The sequence below is a fragment of the Nansenia antarctica genome (assembly GCF_963989245.1).
Source record: "Nansenia antarctica genome assembly, chromosome: 1".
Lineage (NCBI taxonomy): Eukaryota > Metazoa > Chordata > Actinopteri > Argentiniformes > Microstomatidae > Nansenia > Nansenia antarctica.
Genome location: NC_137674.1, coordinates 16412747 through 16429617, shown reverse-complemented (window position 1 = coordinate 16429617; position 16871 = coordinate 16412747). Strand labels below are relative to the sequence as shown.

The 16871-nt window shown below is 46.8% G+C and overlaps 1 protein-coding gene across 1 annotated transcript in view; it reads left to right on the top strand.

Annotated features, from left to right (window-relative positions):
- Positions 1-16871, top strand: part of LOC308171103 (zinc finger MIZ domain-containing protein 1-like) — a gene marked incomplete at its 3' end in the record, with an annotated part of 49507 nt that overhangs the window by 24744 nt on the left and 7892 nt on the right. The window contains exons 4-13 of the mRNA XM_080545974.1: positions 4487-4522; positions 9701-9851; positions 11267-11381; positions 12526-12737; positions 13063-13264; positions 14083-14364; positions 14588-14755; positions 15494-15562; positions 15783-15948; positions 16605-16794. Coding sequence (XP_080402100.1) covers positions 4487-4522; positions 9701-9851; positions 11267-11381; positions 12526-12737; positions 13063-13264; positions 14083-14364; positions 14588-14755; positions 15494-15562; positions 15783-15948; positions 16605-16794 — 1591 coding nt within the window. The remainder of the gene's footprint in view (positions 1-4486; positions 4523-9700; positions 9852-11266; positions 11382-12525; positions 12738-13062; positions 13265-14082; positions 14365-14587; positions 14756-15493; positions 15563-15782; positions 15949-16604; positions 16795-16871) is intronic.

Sequence of the window (16871 nt, the reverse complement as noted above, 5' to 3'; positions counted from 1 at the left end):
TCAATTTAATTCTATTCAATTCAGTTGGCATGGGAACACAACCATTTACGTTGCCAAAGTGAAATTACAAAGAAACACAAATTAGGTAAACACTACCAATTTAACAGTAAACATTTCACACGCAAGTTTCAAGGTGTGCTTGTTGTGTTGTATCAAGGTGCAAATATTTAAGGACGACAAAATAGATAAACAGTTAAATAAGAGTTGTATTTACAGTTGTGTTCATGTTCCGCTGGTTGCCCTTTTCTTATGGCAACAGCTCACAAATGTTGTTTTTGATGGTACACGATGGAATCTCTCTCTCTCTCTCTCTGTCTGTCTCTCTCTGTCTCTGTCTGTCTCTTTCTGTCTCTGTCTCTGTCTCTCTCTCTCTGTCTCTCTCTCTCTCTCTGTCTCTCTCTGTCTCTGTCTCTCTCTCTGTCTCTCTATCTCCCTCTCTCTCTGTCTATCTGTCTCTCTCTGTCTCTGTCTCTCTCTCTCTGTCTCTCTATCTCTATCTCTATCTCTCTCTGTCTCTCTCTGTCTCCCTGTCTCCCTCTCTCTCTCCCTCTCTGTCTCCCTGTCTCCCTCTCTCTCTCTATCTCTCCCTCTCTCTCTCTCTCCCTCTCTCTATCGCTCTATCTCTCTCTCTCTCTCTCTCTCTCTCTCTGTCGGGTTGGCCTGTCTAGCATGTTAAGTCCCGCCCGTTTCTGCAAATCTGAAATGTGAGCCCCGACTTGCTTCTTGTTTTTGACTCCTTCCTCTCCTTTGGCAAAGTGGCCCACGGTACTGCCTGTGTAGCAGTGTGAGTGTGGTGTGTGCACTTTATGCCTCGCTTGTGTGTCTTTCGGGCGACAATGCAATTCAGCACTACCAGAGAGAGAGTAGTAGAGGGAGAAAAAAAAGACAGGGAGACATCGATATCAGCATTACACATAAGTCACGACGTAGGTGAGGAGTGTTTGCGTCTCTCTCTCTCTCTCTCTCTCTCTCTCTCTCTCCCTCTCTCTTCCCCTCCTGTCGTCTCCTGAGTGGGGCTGGAGCCAGTAGCAGGTATACAGCGGGAGACCATTAGCACCGAGCTGCCCTCTGATTGGCTGAGCCAGGGAAACCGGGAGACTTCCGCTGAATAATTGATGGGAATTGTGCAGACTCTGGACAGGGGGAGAGAGAGAGAGAGAGAGAGAGAGAGAGAGAGAGAGAGAGAGGGATGAGAAAGAGGGGGAGAGAGACACTGAGAGAGAGAGAGAGCAAAGGATTGGTCCAGAAAGAGTGTGTGTGTGTGTGTGTGTGTGTGTGTGTGTGTGTGTGTGTGTGTGTCTGTGTCTGTCTGTGTCTGTGTGTGACAGAGAGAGAGAGACAGCGCAGAAGGAAGGGAGATAGAAGGAGGGAGAAATAGAAGACAGTGAAGCTTTTAAGCGTTGACATTGTCCACTGTGGAGGCTCAGGAGCTGCTCTGACACGGAGGCTGTTCTCTGGGATGTGAGGAGAATGAGATGAGACGTGCAGGGACTCTGCTTGGCTGGGGGTAAGTCTGGAAGTGTGGTTTGGGCTTGTATAAGTCGTGTGTGTGTGTGTGTTACAATCTGAGTGCTCATGTAAGTAATGAATAATGGGTCTATCCTAGTCCTAGTGTATTTAGTCTGTTCTCACAGGGTGTGTGTGTGTGTGTGTGTGTGTGTGTTTGCTGTGTGCTGTTCTCACAGGGTGTGTGTGTGTGTGTGTGTGTGTGCGTGTGTGTTTGTGTCCGTTTGCTGTGTGCTGTTCTCACAGGGTGTGTGTGTGTGTGTGTGTGTGTGTGTGTGTATATGTGTGTATCTGTTTGCTGTGTGCTGTTCTCACAGGGTGTATGTATGTGTGTGTGTGTGTGTGTGTGTGTGTGAGAGTGAGAGAGAGTGAAAGAGAGAGAGATGGGACAACCTACTTGTTCTTAAGTGTCTGACCTGAGCTTGGCGCCAGAGAGACAGTAGACCGGGGGTCCAGTGAGGCTGTGTGTGGTCCTCTGTACACACACAGCTCAGGCTGCTGTTTGTTGAGTCTGATTGAAATACCGTCTTTTAAAAGGCTTCCGTTACGGATATCTACGATATTTGGACCGACAGAGGATTTGGGCGGCCTAGTTCTTAACACTAAAACAGCCATGGGTAAAAAAACATGTTATATCTTTGCGCTGATCAAATTTCAGGACCCTCCTTTCCTAGATACGTGCGTTCTACCACCCAGTATCCTTACGTTTTTCGAAATCACACCAGGATAAGCCAGTCTGAAGCTATTTCGCCAGTTTTTCTGTGTAGGGGGCAGGCTAATTTACAAGACGGCCAACTAGTGGTCTGGCAGGGCTGTTCTAGTGATACTGTGACGGAGAGGGGCTGTCCCAGCTTCTAGTGAACATGGTAGAGTTGCTCTGTTTCCTGCCTATCTCAACATACTCTAACCACTCTCTTACCACTAGCCACTAACATCCTCAACTCATAGACACATCCAGCAGGCCAAGTAGCTTAGGCAATGGTACCTCCCTGGCTACTCCACACTTCACTCAGTTTGTGTGTGTGTGTGTGTGTGTGTGTGTGTGTGTGTGTGTGTGTGTGTGTGTGTGTGTGTGTGTGTGTGTGTGTGTGTGTGTGTGTGTGTGTGTGTGTGTGTGTGTGTGTGTGTGTGTGTGTGTGTGTGTGTGTGTGTGTGTGTGTGTGTGTGTGTGTGTGTGTGTGTGTGTGTGTGTGTGTGTGTGTGTGTGTGTGTGTGTGTGCGTGTGCTACTTGTTAGTTCTGCAGTACTACTAGATAAAGTTGTTGAATCAGGTCATGACTTTTCTTTTTCCTGACAGGACTTGTGACAATGATGATCTAAAGACTTCTGGGCATAAGGTGAAGCATTGTTATCCCTCAGAGAGGTGCTCGCTACGTAACTTTCTGTAGTGGGAACTCCCCTCAAAATGCTCAATATGAACAACAGCTGAGCAGACAATCTACTAATTTCTCTCTCTCTCTCTCTCTCTCTCTCTCTCTCTCTCTCTCTCTCTCTCTCTCTCTCTCTCTCTCTCTCTCTCTCTCTCTCTCTCCCTCCCTCTCTCTCTGTCTCTCTCTCTCTCTCTCTCTCTCTATCTATCTCTCTTTCTCTCTATCACTCTCTCTCTCTCCTATATCTATCTATCTATCTATCTATCTCTAACTAACACCTGGTTTGCCTCTGTGTCAATGTATCCTCACTTTTTAATCAACAGTTTCATCACTTTTTGATAGTATTTCACTGAGACAGCAGCAGTGGGTTGGTTCCTACAGTGGTAAGCTGGGAGACAGTTAGGAAAGTAGAGGAGAGTGGCAGGTCTGGCTAGAATCCGGTTCCTCTTGGCCGGTGGGGAAACTGTGTGTGTAGCTGGTTCATAGTTGTTCATTCTGGATGGCCTGCACCGTCTGCTCTTTTTACTACCTGCTCAGTCGATGAACAGGAAACAAGGCTTTTACACTTTTACACTAATCAACTACTTTTTCCTCAACCTGCTGTGAGTGTGTGTGTGTGTGGGTGTGTGTGTCTGTGTCTGTGTCTGTGTCTGTGTCTGTGTCTGTGTCGTGCGTGCGTGCATGCGTGCGTGCGTGCGTGCGTGTGTGTGTATGTGCGTGCATACGTGTGTGAGTGTGAGAGAGAGAGAGATAGTTCTGTATCTAGGATGAGTGATCATTTGTGACCCTAAGGTTTATCGAGGACATCCTGGTGCTTTATGGGTGAACCTCGACAGACGTTTCTCTTTAGCCTTCATTTCATATTCTAAACCATCAGAATGCAAGTAAAATACCTACGCCATGTCCCCTTAGTCATCAAGTCATCCAAATACTAGAAAACGGGAGCATATAGGAGCTGTATGATCAGTCTAGCTGTAGGCCTGCTCTCTCTCTCTCTCTCACTCTCTCACTCTTGTTTTGTCTCTCTCTCTCACTCTTTCTCTCTCTCTCTCTCTCTCTCTCACTCTCTCTCTCTCTCTCTCTTTCTCTCACTCTCTCTCTCACTCTCTCACTCTCTCTCTCACTCTCTCTCTCTCTTTCTCTCGCTCTCTCGCTCTCTCGCTCTCTCTCTCTCTCTCTCTCTCTCACTCAGTAGAATTCAATGTGCTTTATTGGCATGACGGAGGTAATGATAGTTAACCCAGTATTAGAAATACAACAACAATCACTCCAGTCCTACAACTGTAGAAATATGAGATGAAGATGTCACCTCGCACCTCATTCATAACTCAAAACAAGACTCAAGTCTCCATTGTGTTTCTTTTTCTATGTCTGTGAGTGTCAGACGTACTGAAGCATTGTGTACGACATGCCGATTGGCTGAACTGGACCTATGGTACTATGTGTTTTGTGTGCATCCGTGCGTGCGGTTCAGCTTGGGTTGTCTTGCACCTTTTTAACTCCCGACTCTACTTGTTTGCTTCTTCTGCTGCATTTGTGTGGTGATTCCTGCTGCCTTTATTAACTCTTTCCCAGTAAAAACTTGTGTACTTGAACTTTGAACCCTACAGAGACCAACACCTGCAGGCGATGTCAAAGTGACTCAGGTAGCTACCCTCCCGTGACGTCTGTGTCCCCCCGGCATCATCTGGCTTGTCACACACATCCAAGGCCTGCGGGGGGGGGGAGGGGGGTAGGGGAGCTACTGTACCCCCTCCCACCATCCCTGCCCCCTCCGCCCAGCATCCAGCCACTCTCTCTGCCGTATTACACTCACCAGAGGCCAAGGCTGGAATTCAATCAAACCCGCACTGTGGGGATGAACCTGGATTGTGTCAAAAACAATAAACAATCACCCCCCAAAAAATATCTTTATTTGGTCTTACCAAAAAACACATCTAATAGTTAGTGATTGTGTTTTTTTCAGATTTTCCCGCACTGTGAGTTTGATTGAATCTGCCTCTGGAGTCATAGAGAGTCGAATCTTATTGGATGTGCTTCAAGCTGCGCAGGGATTGGCTGAGCGGAGAGGGCGGGGTGGTGGCTGGGGATATCATTGGCTGCTAAATGGTTCCATCACAATTTTTTGCAGAAGCATGGCTTTTCATTTCAGAGGATTATTATTTTTTAAATATATATATATACATCCGCTCCATATTTTTGTCTCGTTCTTTTGCCTACATTCCACATAACATATCAGCTGGATCTTTAGAACATAGACCTTGCCTTATGATTTGAATATGACATGTTTGTCCTTATCACTCATTGTCTATGAAGGCTTCTACTGTGCAGCACTCATGCTCTGGGAGTAGTGCACTGTCTCATAGTAATTGTATATGTGTGTGTTCTCACCAGAGCTGGTGTGCATGTGTGTCTATTTCAGCTTTGTGAGTAGTGTGGGCTGCACTGTGACACGGTACATATTTACAGCACTGTATTAGATTTTACATTTACATCTTAGACACAAGGCAGATGCCTTTATCCAAAGCGACATGCAACAAGTACATTTGTGACAGGGTCTGGTGAAAAAGTCCTCAAGTAGGGCAAGGTATTTTTCCCGTTTTTTCCAGATTATGAAAGTGCAGATTGTAAGCTTTCAAATGATGATACGCTTTCATACATTGAAATCTGTTATATAGTTGAATAGTTGAAGAAGATATGCTTATTTGAATGTTGGTACGCCTCAAACCAAATACCGGAGCAACATGCTAAAAACACATAACTACACATAATGGACCTATCGCTAAGCCACACCCCAAAATAGAAATTGTCCAATCATATCACAGAAAAAGTCACTACAGGCTGAAAACTTAGACAAACAACTCGCTAATATCTGATGTTGAAAAGCTTCTAGACAAAATATTCTTGTCATCTTTAAAAAACATGTCTATTACTTGCTGTGGTAAATCAGAAATCAGAATATTTGCCAACTCCCGCCATTGTAAGTCAGTGAAGCGTTGTTTGTTTGTCCGAGTTTTCAAAGGGCACGTGGCTTAGCGATAGGAACCCTTAGATGGTCACACAGTCCTTGCTTTTGAACACGTCCTAAAACCTACAGCGAATCCACTTCACACATGTAAGTATAGTTAAAGTAAAAGCAAAGTATTTAGTGATCCTAAAACTGTCGTTTGTTATATCGACGGGGCACTTCACTTTTTTTAACAAAGGTTTTTGCGGTCATTTGTGTGACTTGAGAATTGCCGACATGCAGACCTTTTCACCAGACCGTGTCACATTTGTCTAAAGTAAGTGAATCATCTATATAATCAGTCATAATAGGAAAAACAAATCTATGCTAGGACCAGGGGCCATTACCAGTCACAATGCTAGACTAGGTAGTGACTCTGCAGTCCTGACAGCAGTGGGAAGCTCGTTCCACCAGCCAGGACAGTGAAAAGCTGTGAATAGCTTACTGTAACATTTTAGTCATAACAGAGAGTAAGATATAATGCGCACACACATAGCGTACTAATACATGCACGGGCGCACACACACACACACAGCACACACACCAGAGTCAGCTGAGCTAACAGTACAATAATTACCATTGGGTTTACCTGTAGAAGAGGAATTGAACTCTGTCTTTAGATAATGGTCATAGCAACCTGTTGCCACTGGTTACACTACTCCCTGCTATCCTCCTCAAGGTGAGAGGCGCCCCTACAATTAACACACATACACTGGACTACTGTCACACTTTAACACACATACACTGAACTACTGTCACACTGTAACACACATACACTGAACTACTGTCACACTTTAACACACATACACTGAACTACTGTCACACTTTAACACACATACACTGAACTACAGTCACACTTTAACACACATACACTGAACTACTGTCACACTTTAACACACATACACTGAACTACTGTCACACTTTAACACACTTTCACACTTTAACACACATACACAGTACACATATACAGTACTGTCACACTCTGACACACATACACTGAACTACTGTCACACTTTAACACACATACACTGGACTACTGTCACACTCTGACACACATACACTGAACTACAGTCACACTTTAACACACTTTCACACTTTAACACACATACACAGTACACATATACAGTACTGTCACACTCTGACACACATACACTGAACTACTGTCACACTTTAACACACATACACTGAACTACTGTCACACTTTAACACACTTTCACACTTTAACACACATACACAGTACACAGTACTGTCACACTTTAACACACATACACTGAACTACAGTCACACTCTGACACAGATACGGCAGTGAAAAAGCACTTTGACACAGCAGTGAGATACAGTGCTGTCAAACTCCGGTAGGTGAGGGTGCTGGCATTGTTGGGTTGTCGTCCCTAGTTGTACTTAACACTTGAGCATCTGATGTATGCAGTTAAACTCTCTTAAGAGGATATTTGTGGTGAATGTGTACGCATGAGAGAGTTCTCACATCGGCTGTGGAGACAGTGTATCATGAACAGGGTGTCCGTGAGTGTATTGCACGTTCCCGCAGTCAATATTCTCAAACTAGGGCTTTCAGTTGCTAAACAGGTTGGTCCTGATCGGCATATAAAAACTGTACTTTTGTGCTTTGCACAGTGCTCATTCCATTAACACTACAACAGCCGTGTGAGTAAAAAAAATAGGCCTTTGAAGAAACCAAAAATAAAAAATCTTTGCACTCCATCAAATTTCAGGACCGTCCTTTCATGACTTTTCCTAGATATGTGCGTTCTACCGCCCAGTATCCTTACATTTTCAAAATCACCTCAGGATAAGCCAGTATAAAGCTATTTTGCAGTTTTTCTGTGTAGGAGGCAGGTACATTTACAAGGCGGCCAACTAGTGGTCGTTGTGTGTAAATAGCAGCTTTCCATTGTAACGACTAGGCGGCTCTTATAGTAGGTAAAAAAGGCACGGCTGTTCTAGTGTTAAACTGTGCTACGGTAAATCATGGCAGGAACATACAGGTACACCATCATCATTTTAGGACAATGTCATCGGAACTGTTTGAGAGAAGTTTGTATGCCAATTCTGAGGATAAATGATAACTTTGTATTCCGTATCAGGATGTCTGTGAGGCCTCGTAGAGAGGAAGAGAGGGCAGTGTGCAGTGTTGCCAGATGGGGCGGATTCGTTCCCGCCGAATGGGCTACTTTTGATCACACTGGGCCGGAAAAAAGCTGGTGGTTTTTGGTGGATTTAGCGTTTTTTAGACTGTGGTGAGGCTGGAAAATGTCAATCCCATCTGGCAACCCTGGCAGTGTGATCAAGAGACTCCCCCCCCCCCCCTCTCTGGGATCTTTTGTATGCGCTGGGCCTGGGTATTTTAGGCGTAAATAGCAGGTTGCCAGTTCTTGATGGAGGCTCAGCGTCCAGAGGTGGTGATTTAGTGGGTAGATAAGCTCTTTGTAATGGCAGGGTGAAGTAATTCCTCTTTAAGTGGTAGGGTTGTCTCTCTCCCTCCCTCTGGAGGCACCTACTGTCTGCTCACAGCTCGATACAGTCCCTCCTCTCCTCTCCTCTCCTCTCCTCTCCTCTCCTCTCCTCTTCTCTTCTCTCCTCTCCTTCCCTCCCTGCCTCCCTCCCTCTCCTCTCCTCTTCTCTCCTCTCCTCTCCTGTCCTTCCCTCCCTGCCTCCCTCCCTCCCTCTTCTCTCCTCTCCTCTCCTTCCCTGCCTCCCTCTCATCTCCTCTCCTCTCCTCTGCTCTCCTCTCCATGTCATTCCTCTCATGTCCCCTTCTCCTCTCCTCTCCTCGCCTCACCTGTAGTTGACTGTAATCCTAAAGTGCACCACCAAAGTGACATACCACCTCCCACAAAGATGACATCCCTTCTCCTTCTCTCTCTCTCTCTCTCTCTCTCTCTCTCTCTCTCTCTCTCTCTCTCTCTCTCTCTCTCTCTCTCTCTCTCGCTCTCGCTCTCGCTCTCGCTCTCGCTCTCTCGCTCTCTCTCTCTCTCTGTGTGTGTCTCTCTCTCTCTCTCTCTCTCTCTCTCTCTCTCTCTCTCTCTCTCTCTCTCTCTCTCTCTCTCTCTCTCTCTCTCTCTCTCTCTCTCTCTGACTCAGGAACACCAGGCAGTCATTCTTTGTAGTGGGTTCAGGGATGTGATGTTACAGATAAACACTGTGATTCAGACAGTCACTTCTTCTGTCCTGAGTGGCAGGCAGGCAACCACAGACAGACAGGGTTAGGGGGCCCCCCTGTGGTGGTAGGTAGAACTGCGGCACAATTGAATGCACTGAACAGTACTGTATTGAACAGAGTACAGTTAATGAACCGTGGGGGAATATGTGCTTTGTTTGGTTTAGTCATACATGTGATGTTTGTTTTCTATTGGCCCGGGGATGAAAAGACCTTGGAGGAGAGACCTTTGGAGTCTCAAAATGGTGGGCGGCGTCATCTACGTCTGTGTTTATACATATCAAAAATATACTTCATATCAAATGAACACTTGTTACTTCTGGATATCAGGAATACCTAATAGGATTGGCAGTCGACAGGTTGACTGTGGAGGGTATGAAGACTGAAATGTATAGTGTGTGTGTGTGCGTGCGTGCGTGCGTGCGTGTTTCAGAGTGTGTGTGTGTGCGTGTCTGTGGGTGTGTGTGTGTGTGCATGTCTGTGTCTGTGTGTGTGTGTGTGTGTATTTCAGAGTGTGTGTGGAGACTGATTTTTTGCAGCCGTAGAGACTAATGTGTGTGTGTGCGTGTGTCTGTGTGCGTGTGTGTGCGTGTGTGTGTGTTTGTGCGTGTGTGTGTATGTGTGTGTGTGTCCCTGCAGCCCTGCTGTCGTCGTGGTGTGAGGAGCTGGGACGTCTGCTGCTGCTGCGGCACCAGAAGAACCGGCAGAACGACCCGGGGGGCAAGGTGCCCCCGCAGCCCCCCAGCATGAAGCCAGGGGGCCTCTCACACGCACCGGGCCTCTCCCACGGGTCAGTGTGTGTGTGTGTGTGTGTGTGTGTGTGTGTATGTGTGTGTGAGAGAGAGAGAGACAGTGCAGAAGGAAGGGCATGTTCGTTCGTTGTTTGGCCTCTCTCACGGGTCAGTGTGTGTGTGTGTGTGTGTGTGTGTGTGTGTGTGTGTGTATGTGTGAGAGAGAGAGACAGTGCAGAAGGAAGGGCATGTTTGTTTGTTTGTTTGTTGGTTTGTTTATTAGGATCCCCATTAGCTACCGCCATGACTTTAGCTAGTCTTCCTGGAGTCCGACACCAAATCATATTTGAACAATTGTCAACATTGTATACATACAGACAATGGACCTATCGCTAAGCCACGCCCCGAAATAGAAATTGTCCAATCATATCACAGCAAAGGTCACTACAGGCAGAAAACTCGGACAAACAACTCACTAATATCTGATGGTGAAAAGCTTCTAGACTAAATATTCTTGTCAACTTTAAAAAACATGTCTATTACTTGCTGTGGATCAGAAATTTGCCAACTCCCACACGTCATTGAATGTCATTCAGTCACGGTCGGTCAGTCAGTCACTGTCAGTGAAGTGTTATTCGTTTGTCCGAGTTTTCAAAGGGGGCGTGGCTTAGCGATAGGTCCATTGTAAACATTGTATACATACATACATCATAGGGCATGTGTAGTAGAGCTGGCTAGGGGTAGAGGAATACAAACACACACACACACACACAGAGGGAGTGGGCTCTCACAGGGACATGGGGGAGAGGGCTGCAGTGAAGTCATGTTTAATAGAACATTCCGTGCTCGTTCGTTCGGAGAGGCACTATGACTCCGACACCCAGCGTCTGATTGGCTGGCAGGGTCCCGGCTCTCCTCTGAGCACCTCGGGATGCGCTTCACCTCCGAGGAGAAATACACGCACGGCTTGCGACAGCTTCTCTCACAGAGAGAAAACAACCCTCCTTCCAAAATCATCCGTTTACTCCCCCCTCGCTCAGCTTGTTTCTTATAATATTTCACACTTACTTCGAATTGAGCTTGAGATTTTGTTTTGGATTTGATTTGCCAAACGTTTCCCCCAACCCGCACCGGGGGCCAAAAGGTTTCCCAACAACGCTTCACATATTCCGAGTCAATATGATTCCCCCCGCCCCCCTCTCCCCTCCCATTGGTTCAAGTGCACTCTTTGGCTCAATCCACTATTCGTATTTTGGCCTGGGATTTGTTTTGAAACCCAATGCCAAAACATTCCAGATTCCTCCAATCGGCGGCCAAGGAAAAAGGAATCCAACACACACATCGGACATTTATGAGTGGATGTGCAGCAGCCTCCATTTCATGGCCAAGATTTCAACCTAAAAGGATGCCGTTTTTTTTTATATATATATTTTTATATTCTTTCAAATTCTTCCATATTTTATCTGTTGTGTAGTGATGGGTCGTTTCCCTATGACTCGGTTCCCTGGCAACAGAACACCAGCCAGCCCCCCGGGTCGTTGTCCGTGGTTACGACAGTGTGGGGTGTGACCAACACGTCACAGAGTCAGGTGAGACACGCACACAACAACAGACAATAGCACACGACGATACATACTGCGTTTGTTTACTGTAACACAACAACAACCAAAAACACTCATACATAATGATACATAATGTACAATGTATTAAATGATTCACTTCTACTGTAAGAACACACTCAAATATCACAAGGTTAGACACAGCTCTAGGTTCATCTATTGTAGACAGACGTACACAAAAATGTGTTGACTTTGTTTGACGTTGTCACAGTGTGTTGTGCAACCGGCCTCAGTCAGTCAGTCAGGAAGTCAGTAAGTCAGTAAGTCAGTAAGTCAGTCAGGAAGTCAGTAAGTCAGTAAGTCAGTAAGTCAGTAAGTCAGTAAGTCAGTAAGTCAGTCAGTCAGTAAGTCAGTCAGGAAGTCAGGAAGTCAGGAAGTCAGTCAGGAAATCAGGAAGTCAGTCAGTCAGTCAGGATGTCAGGAAGTCAGTCAGTCAGGATGTCAGTCAGTCAGTCATGAAGTCATGAAGTCAGGAAGTCAGTCAGGAAATCAGGAAGTCAGTCAGTCAATCAGTCAGTAAGTCAGTCAGTCAGTCAGTCATGAAGTCAGGAAGTCAGTCAGGAAATCAGCAAGTCAGTCAGGAAATCAGCAAGTCAGTCAGGAAGTCAGGATGTCATTGAGTCAGTCGGTCAGGAAGTCAGTCAGTCAGGATGTCAGTCAGTCAGTCAGTCAGTCAGGATGTCATTGAGTCAGTCAGTCGGTCAGGAAGTCAGTCAGTCAATCAGTCAGTCAGTCAGTCAGTCATGAAGTCAGGAAGTCAGTCAGGAAATCAGCAAGTCAGTCAGGAAGTCAGGATGTCATTGAGTCAGTCAGTCAGTCGGTCAGGAAGTCAGGAAGTCAGTCAGGAAGTCAGTCCGTCAGTAAGTCAGTCAGTCATGAAGTCAGGAAGTCAGTCAGGAAGTCAGTCAGGAAATCAGCAAGTCAGTCAGGAAGTCAGTCAGTCAGTCAGTCAGGATGTCAGGAAGTCAGTGAGTCATTAAGATGGTCGGTCGGTCGGTCAGTCAGTCAGTCAGTAAGGAAGTCAGTGAGTCAGTCAGTCACAAAGTCAGTCAGTCAGTCAGTCACTCAGTCAGTGCACCACCCTCACTGTTACTGTACGTTGTCATGGATACAGGTCATCGCCATGGCGAACAGCAACAACTCCATGAACTCTGGAGGTAACCCTCTGGGCTCTGGTATGTCGGGCGGGGGCGGGGGGCTGAGCTCCCCTCAGTACTCTGGCCAGCAGCAGCAGCACTTCACAGCCAAGGGAGGGTCCGGGCAGCCCTACATGCAGCAGGGCGTGTACGGCAGGCCTGGCTACCCCGCGGGGGGCTACGGCGGGAGGTGAGACACACACACACACACACACTATGAGATTTCAATCTGTAACACCGTGACCATGATAATGGATGGCTGTCCTGTTGACTGTTGACAATGATCTAATTGTGCTGTGTGTGTGTGTGTGTGTGTGTGTGTGTGTGTGTGTCTGTGTGTCTGTCTGTCTCTGTCTGTCTCTGTCTGTCTGTCTCTGTCTCTGTCTCTGTCTCTCTCTGTCTCTGTGTCTGTCTCTGTCTCTGTCTGTCTCTGTCTCTGTCTGTCTCTGTCTCTGTCTCTGTCTCTGTCTGTCTCCGTGTCTGTGTCTGTGTCTGTGTGTCTGTGTGTGGTGTAGTTACTCCGGGGGTCCTAACGCCCCTCCAGGAGGTATGGGTATGCCCCCCCACCCCCGCTCCCCAGCCGACTACACCCAGCCCGCCGCTGCGGCCGCCGCTGCAGCTGTCGCCGCCGCCGCTGCCACGGCAACGGCCACGGCAACCGCCACCGTGCAAATGCAGCCGGACAACCAGAACAAAGACATGAACCAGTATGGACAGGTACAGGTACAGACGCGCACACACACGCACACAGACATAGACACAGACACAGACACACAGACACAGACACAGACACACACACACACATAGACACAGACACAGACACACAGACACACACGCACACACACAAACACAGACAGACATACACACACACACACACATAGACACAGAGACAGACACAGAGACAGACACAGAGACAGAGACAGAGACAGATACAGACAGACACACAGACAGACACACAGACAGACAGACACACAGACACACAGACACACACACACAGACAGACACACACACACACACACACACACACACACAGACAGACACACACACACACACACACACACAGACAGACAGACACACACAGACAGACACAGACACACACACACTCATACAACCTAGGGTTGGGCAGTCCAATTTTTTCATACCTTTATTACCGTACCGAAGGTTTTACTGTACAGTATACGGTATTACTGCGAAAAATATATATTTTAAATATCGCTCTGCCAGTTGCTGTAGTCTGTAGTCTGTAGTCTGTAGTCTGTAGGCATTCTGACTGTAGTTTCTAGTCGCGTGTGACAAAGTGGACGGTTAACGACATGCGTGGCGTTGTGTTAACTGACGACCACATGTCAGCGAACAGCTGTCTGAACCTGACACCAGCACTGGACACAGCACACCATCTCTAGGGTTTAGAGAGAATGGTCCTAAAAAAGAGAGAAAAATATCCAGTGAGCGGCAGTTCTCAGGGCGAAAAATGTCTTGTTGATGGCCGAGTAATCGCAGTAATTGCAGTAATTCTCCCGCTGTTCTCCCAACAGATGTGTTCGTCCTTCCAGATGGGCCCGGCCCAGTCCTACAGCAGCCAGTTCATGAGCCAGTCTGGCCCGAGAGGTCCGCCTGGGGGGATGAACCCCGCTGGCATGGGCTCAGCCATGAGCAGCCCCACCATGGGCGGGCCTCCCGTGGGCATGAACCAAACTCGAGTCCCAGGCATGGGGCCTTACGGGGCCCACGGCCAGAGGATGCCCCAGCAAGGTTATCCCGGAGGCCCCAGGCCGGGCATGCCTATGCAGGGGATGAAGAGGCCCTACCCTGGAGAGGTGAGGAGAGATATTGTACCTACAGGAGTCAAATGATTCCAAAAGTGACAATATGCAATAGGGTTATTGTTCATAATTGCTTAAACCTTTGGCTTTTCACATCGATGTGTTTCTAACTCAGCTAGTCTTCATTCACCTACCCAGTATATTATTATTATTACATTTTTTTGTAAAAAGGAAAATCACATTTCTGATTTTCTGTTTTTATTTTTCCTCTCCACAGCCCAGCTATGGGGGTCAGCAGTATGGGGGTCCGAATAGCCAGTTTCCCCCCCAGCAGGGTCAGTACCCCCCCAGACCTCTTTGCTCCCCCAACTACCCTGGCCAGAGGATGCCGGGGCAGCAAGGAGTGGGCCAGTACCCGACACAGAGCATGGGACAGTATTATAAGGTGAGGCCCCTCCAGTCCAGTCCCCTGCCAGACACACACACACACCTCACTAGAACAGCCGTGCCTTTTTTTACCTACTATAAGAGCCACCTCGGGGGTCAAATGACCATAGTCTTTACAATGGTAAGCTGCTATTTACACACAATGACCACTAGTTGGTCACCTTGTAAATAGGCTAGGTGCACGATCTCCCTACTTCCTGAAAGGCAACTGGGATGAACATATCCTGTCTCACTCTATTGGTTTAATTGATTAATCAGCTGTGCACTGTGTGTTCCAACAGTTTACCGCACAGCTGATTAATCATTTAAACCAATAGAGTGAGACAGGATATGTTCATACCAGTTGCCTTTCAGGAAGTAGGGAGATCGTGCACCTAGCCTATTAGCCTGCCTCCTACACAGTAAAACTGCAAAATAGCTTTATGCTAGCTTATCCTGATGTGATTTTGAAAATGTAAGGATACTGGGTGGTAGAAAGCACATATCTAGGAAAAGTCATGAAAGGAGCGTCCTGAAATTTGAGAGAGTGCAAAGATACAACATTTATTTTTACTCACAGTCAAATGACCCCTCGTGACTGATTAAGTGTTAACTCTCTTAACTCAACTCTCTGTGGTGAAGTTGTACAGTTAGCTTGTTGGAGTTAGCCACTGTAGCGGTCTCTGTTGTACAGGTAAAGGCCCAGGTTGTGACCAAAGTTGCGAAAAACTCATTGGTGTGTGTTTTACTTTGACAGCCAGAGCAATTCAACGGTCAGAACACCACCTTCTCTGGGGGTGGATACTCCTACAGTCAAGGCAACGTGGTACGTGCTCACCCCCTTGGTATGACATTTATAAATATGAAATTCACATTGGGGTTTGTTTATTCATGTCTGTCTCTTTCTCTCTCTCTCTCTTTCTCTTTCTCTCTTTCTTTCTTTCTCTCTCTCTCTCTCTCTCTCTCTCTCTCTCTCTCTCTCTCTCTCTCTCTCTCTCTCTCTCTCTCTCTCTCTCTCTCTCTCTCTCTCTCTCTCTCTCTTGCAGCCCCCCAGACCTGGTAACTACCCCCACTCTCCGGTTCCGGGGAATCCGACCCCACCCATGACCCCAGGAAGTAGTATCCCCTCATACCTGTCACCCAATCAGGACGTCAAACCCTCGTTTCCTCCAGACATGAAACCAAATATGGCGGCGCTTCCCCTACCTCCAAGTGAGTGCATCTGTGTAGCCAGACTGTTTTCTCTTTCATCATATCTGACAGCCAACGTCATCAAACACATCCTTGGCTAATGTTCTAATGTGTCTCTAACTCATTTTCGTATGATTTTTCTCTCTCTGTATTTATTTGTCGCTTTTCCTGTGAGACGCATTGGTATTGCATCCGTGTATTGATGGTTTAGCAAAGCCGAAATAGAAACCTCTACCAGTCTTAGCTCTATATTGATTTTTTTAAATTTATTTTTTACAAAATGTTTATTCAACCTCATACTAAACACTTTTACATTGTTGCAAAGATTAAAAAAAATAAAAAAAATAAACTATATACAGTTCGGCAAGCAAGGAGAATTATAAATCATGGCATCAAATAAGTTACTTCCACACACATAGGAATGAATGAACATTGATTCGACAAGACACAAATGCATTAAAATAAAGTGAAAATCAGTCATGGTCAGGATATATTGATTGTTTTATTTAGACTTCAGAGTTCAGAGTTTGACGTAGTCTTTATAGTGACTACGGCTTTATGACTTTGTTGCGTTTGACATGAACGTTGTGATATCCCAGGTCGGTGTCCCCATCACTGCCTCCTGTGTCCTCTACCGTTGACGAACAAGCCCTGTGACTCTTACCCCCCCACTACAGATCATGTAAAAAGGAAAGCTGACGACCTTTCTCCCTCTCCGACCCCAGCCAATCCCAACGAGGAGCTGCGGCTGACGTTCCCGGTTCGAGACGGCGTGGTCTTAGAACCCTTCCGGTTGGAGCACAACCTGGCCGTCAGTAACCACGTCTTTCACCTGCGACCGTCGGTCCACCAAACCCTCATGTGGAGGTGAGACGCCCCCCCCCTCAGGCACACTGAGGCTGGGTCAGAGTTAGAACACTGAGGCTGGGTCAGAGTTAGAACAC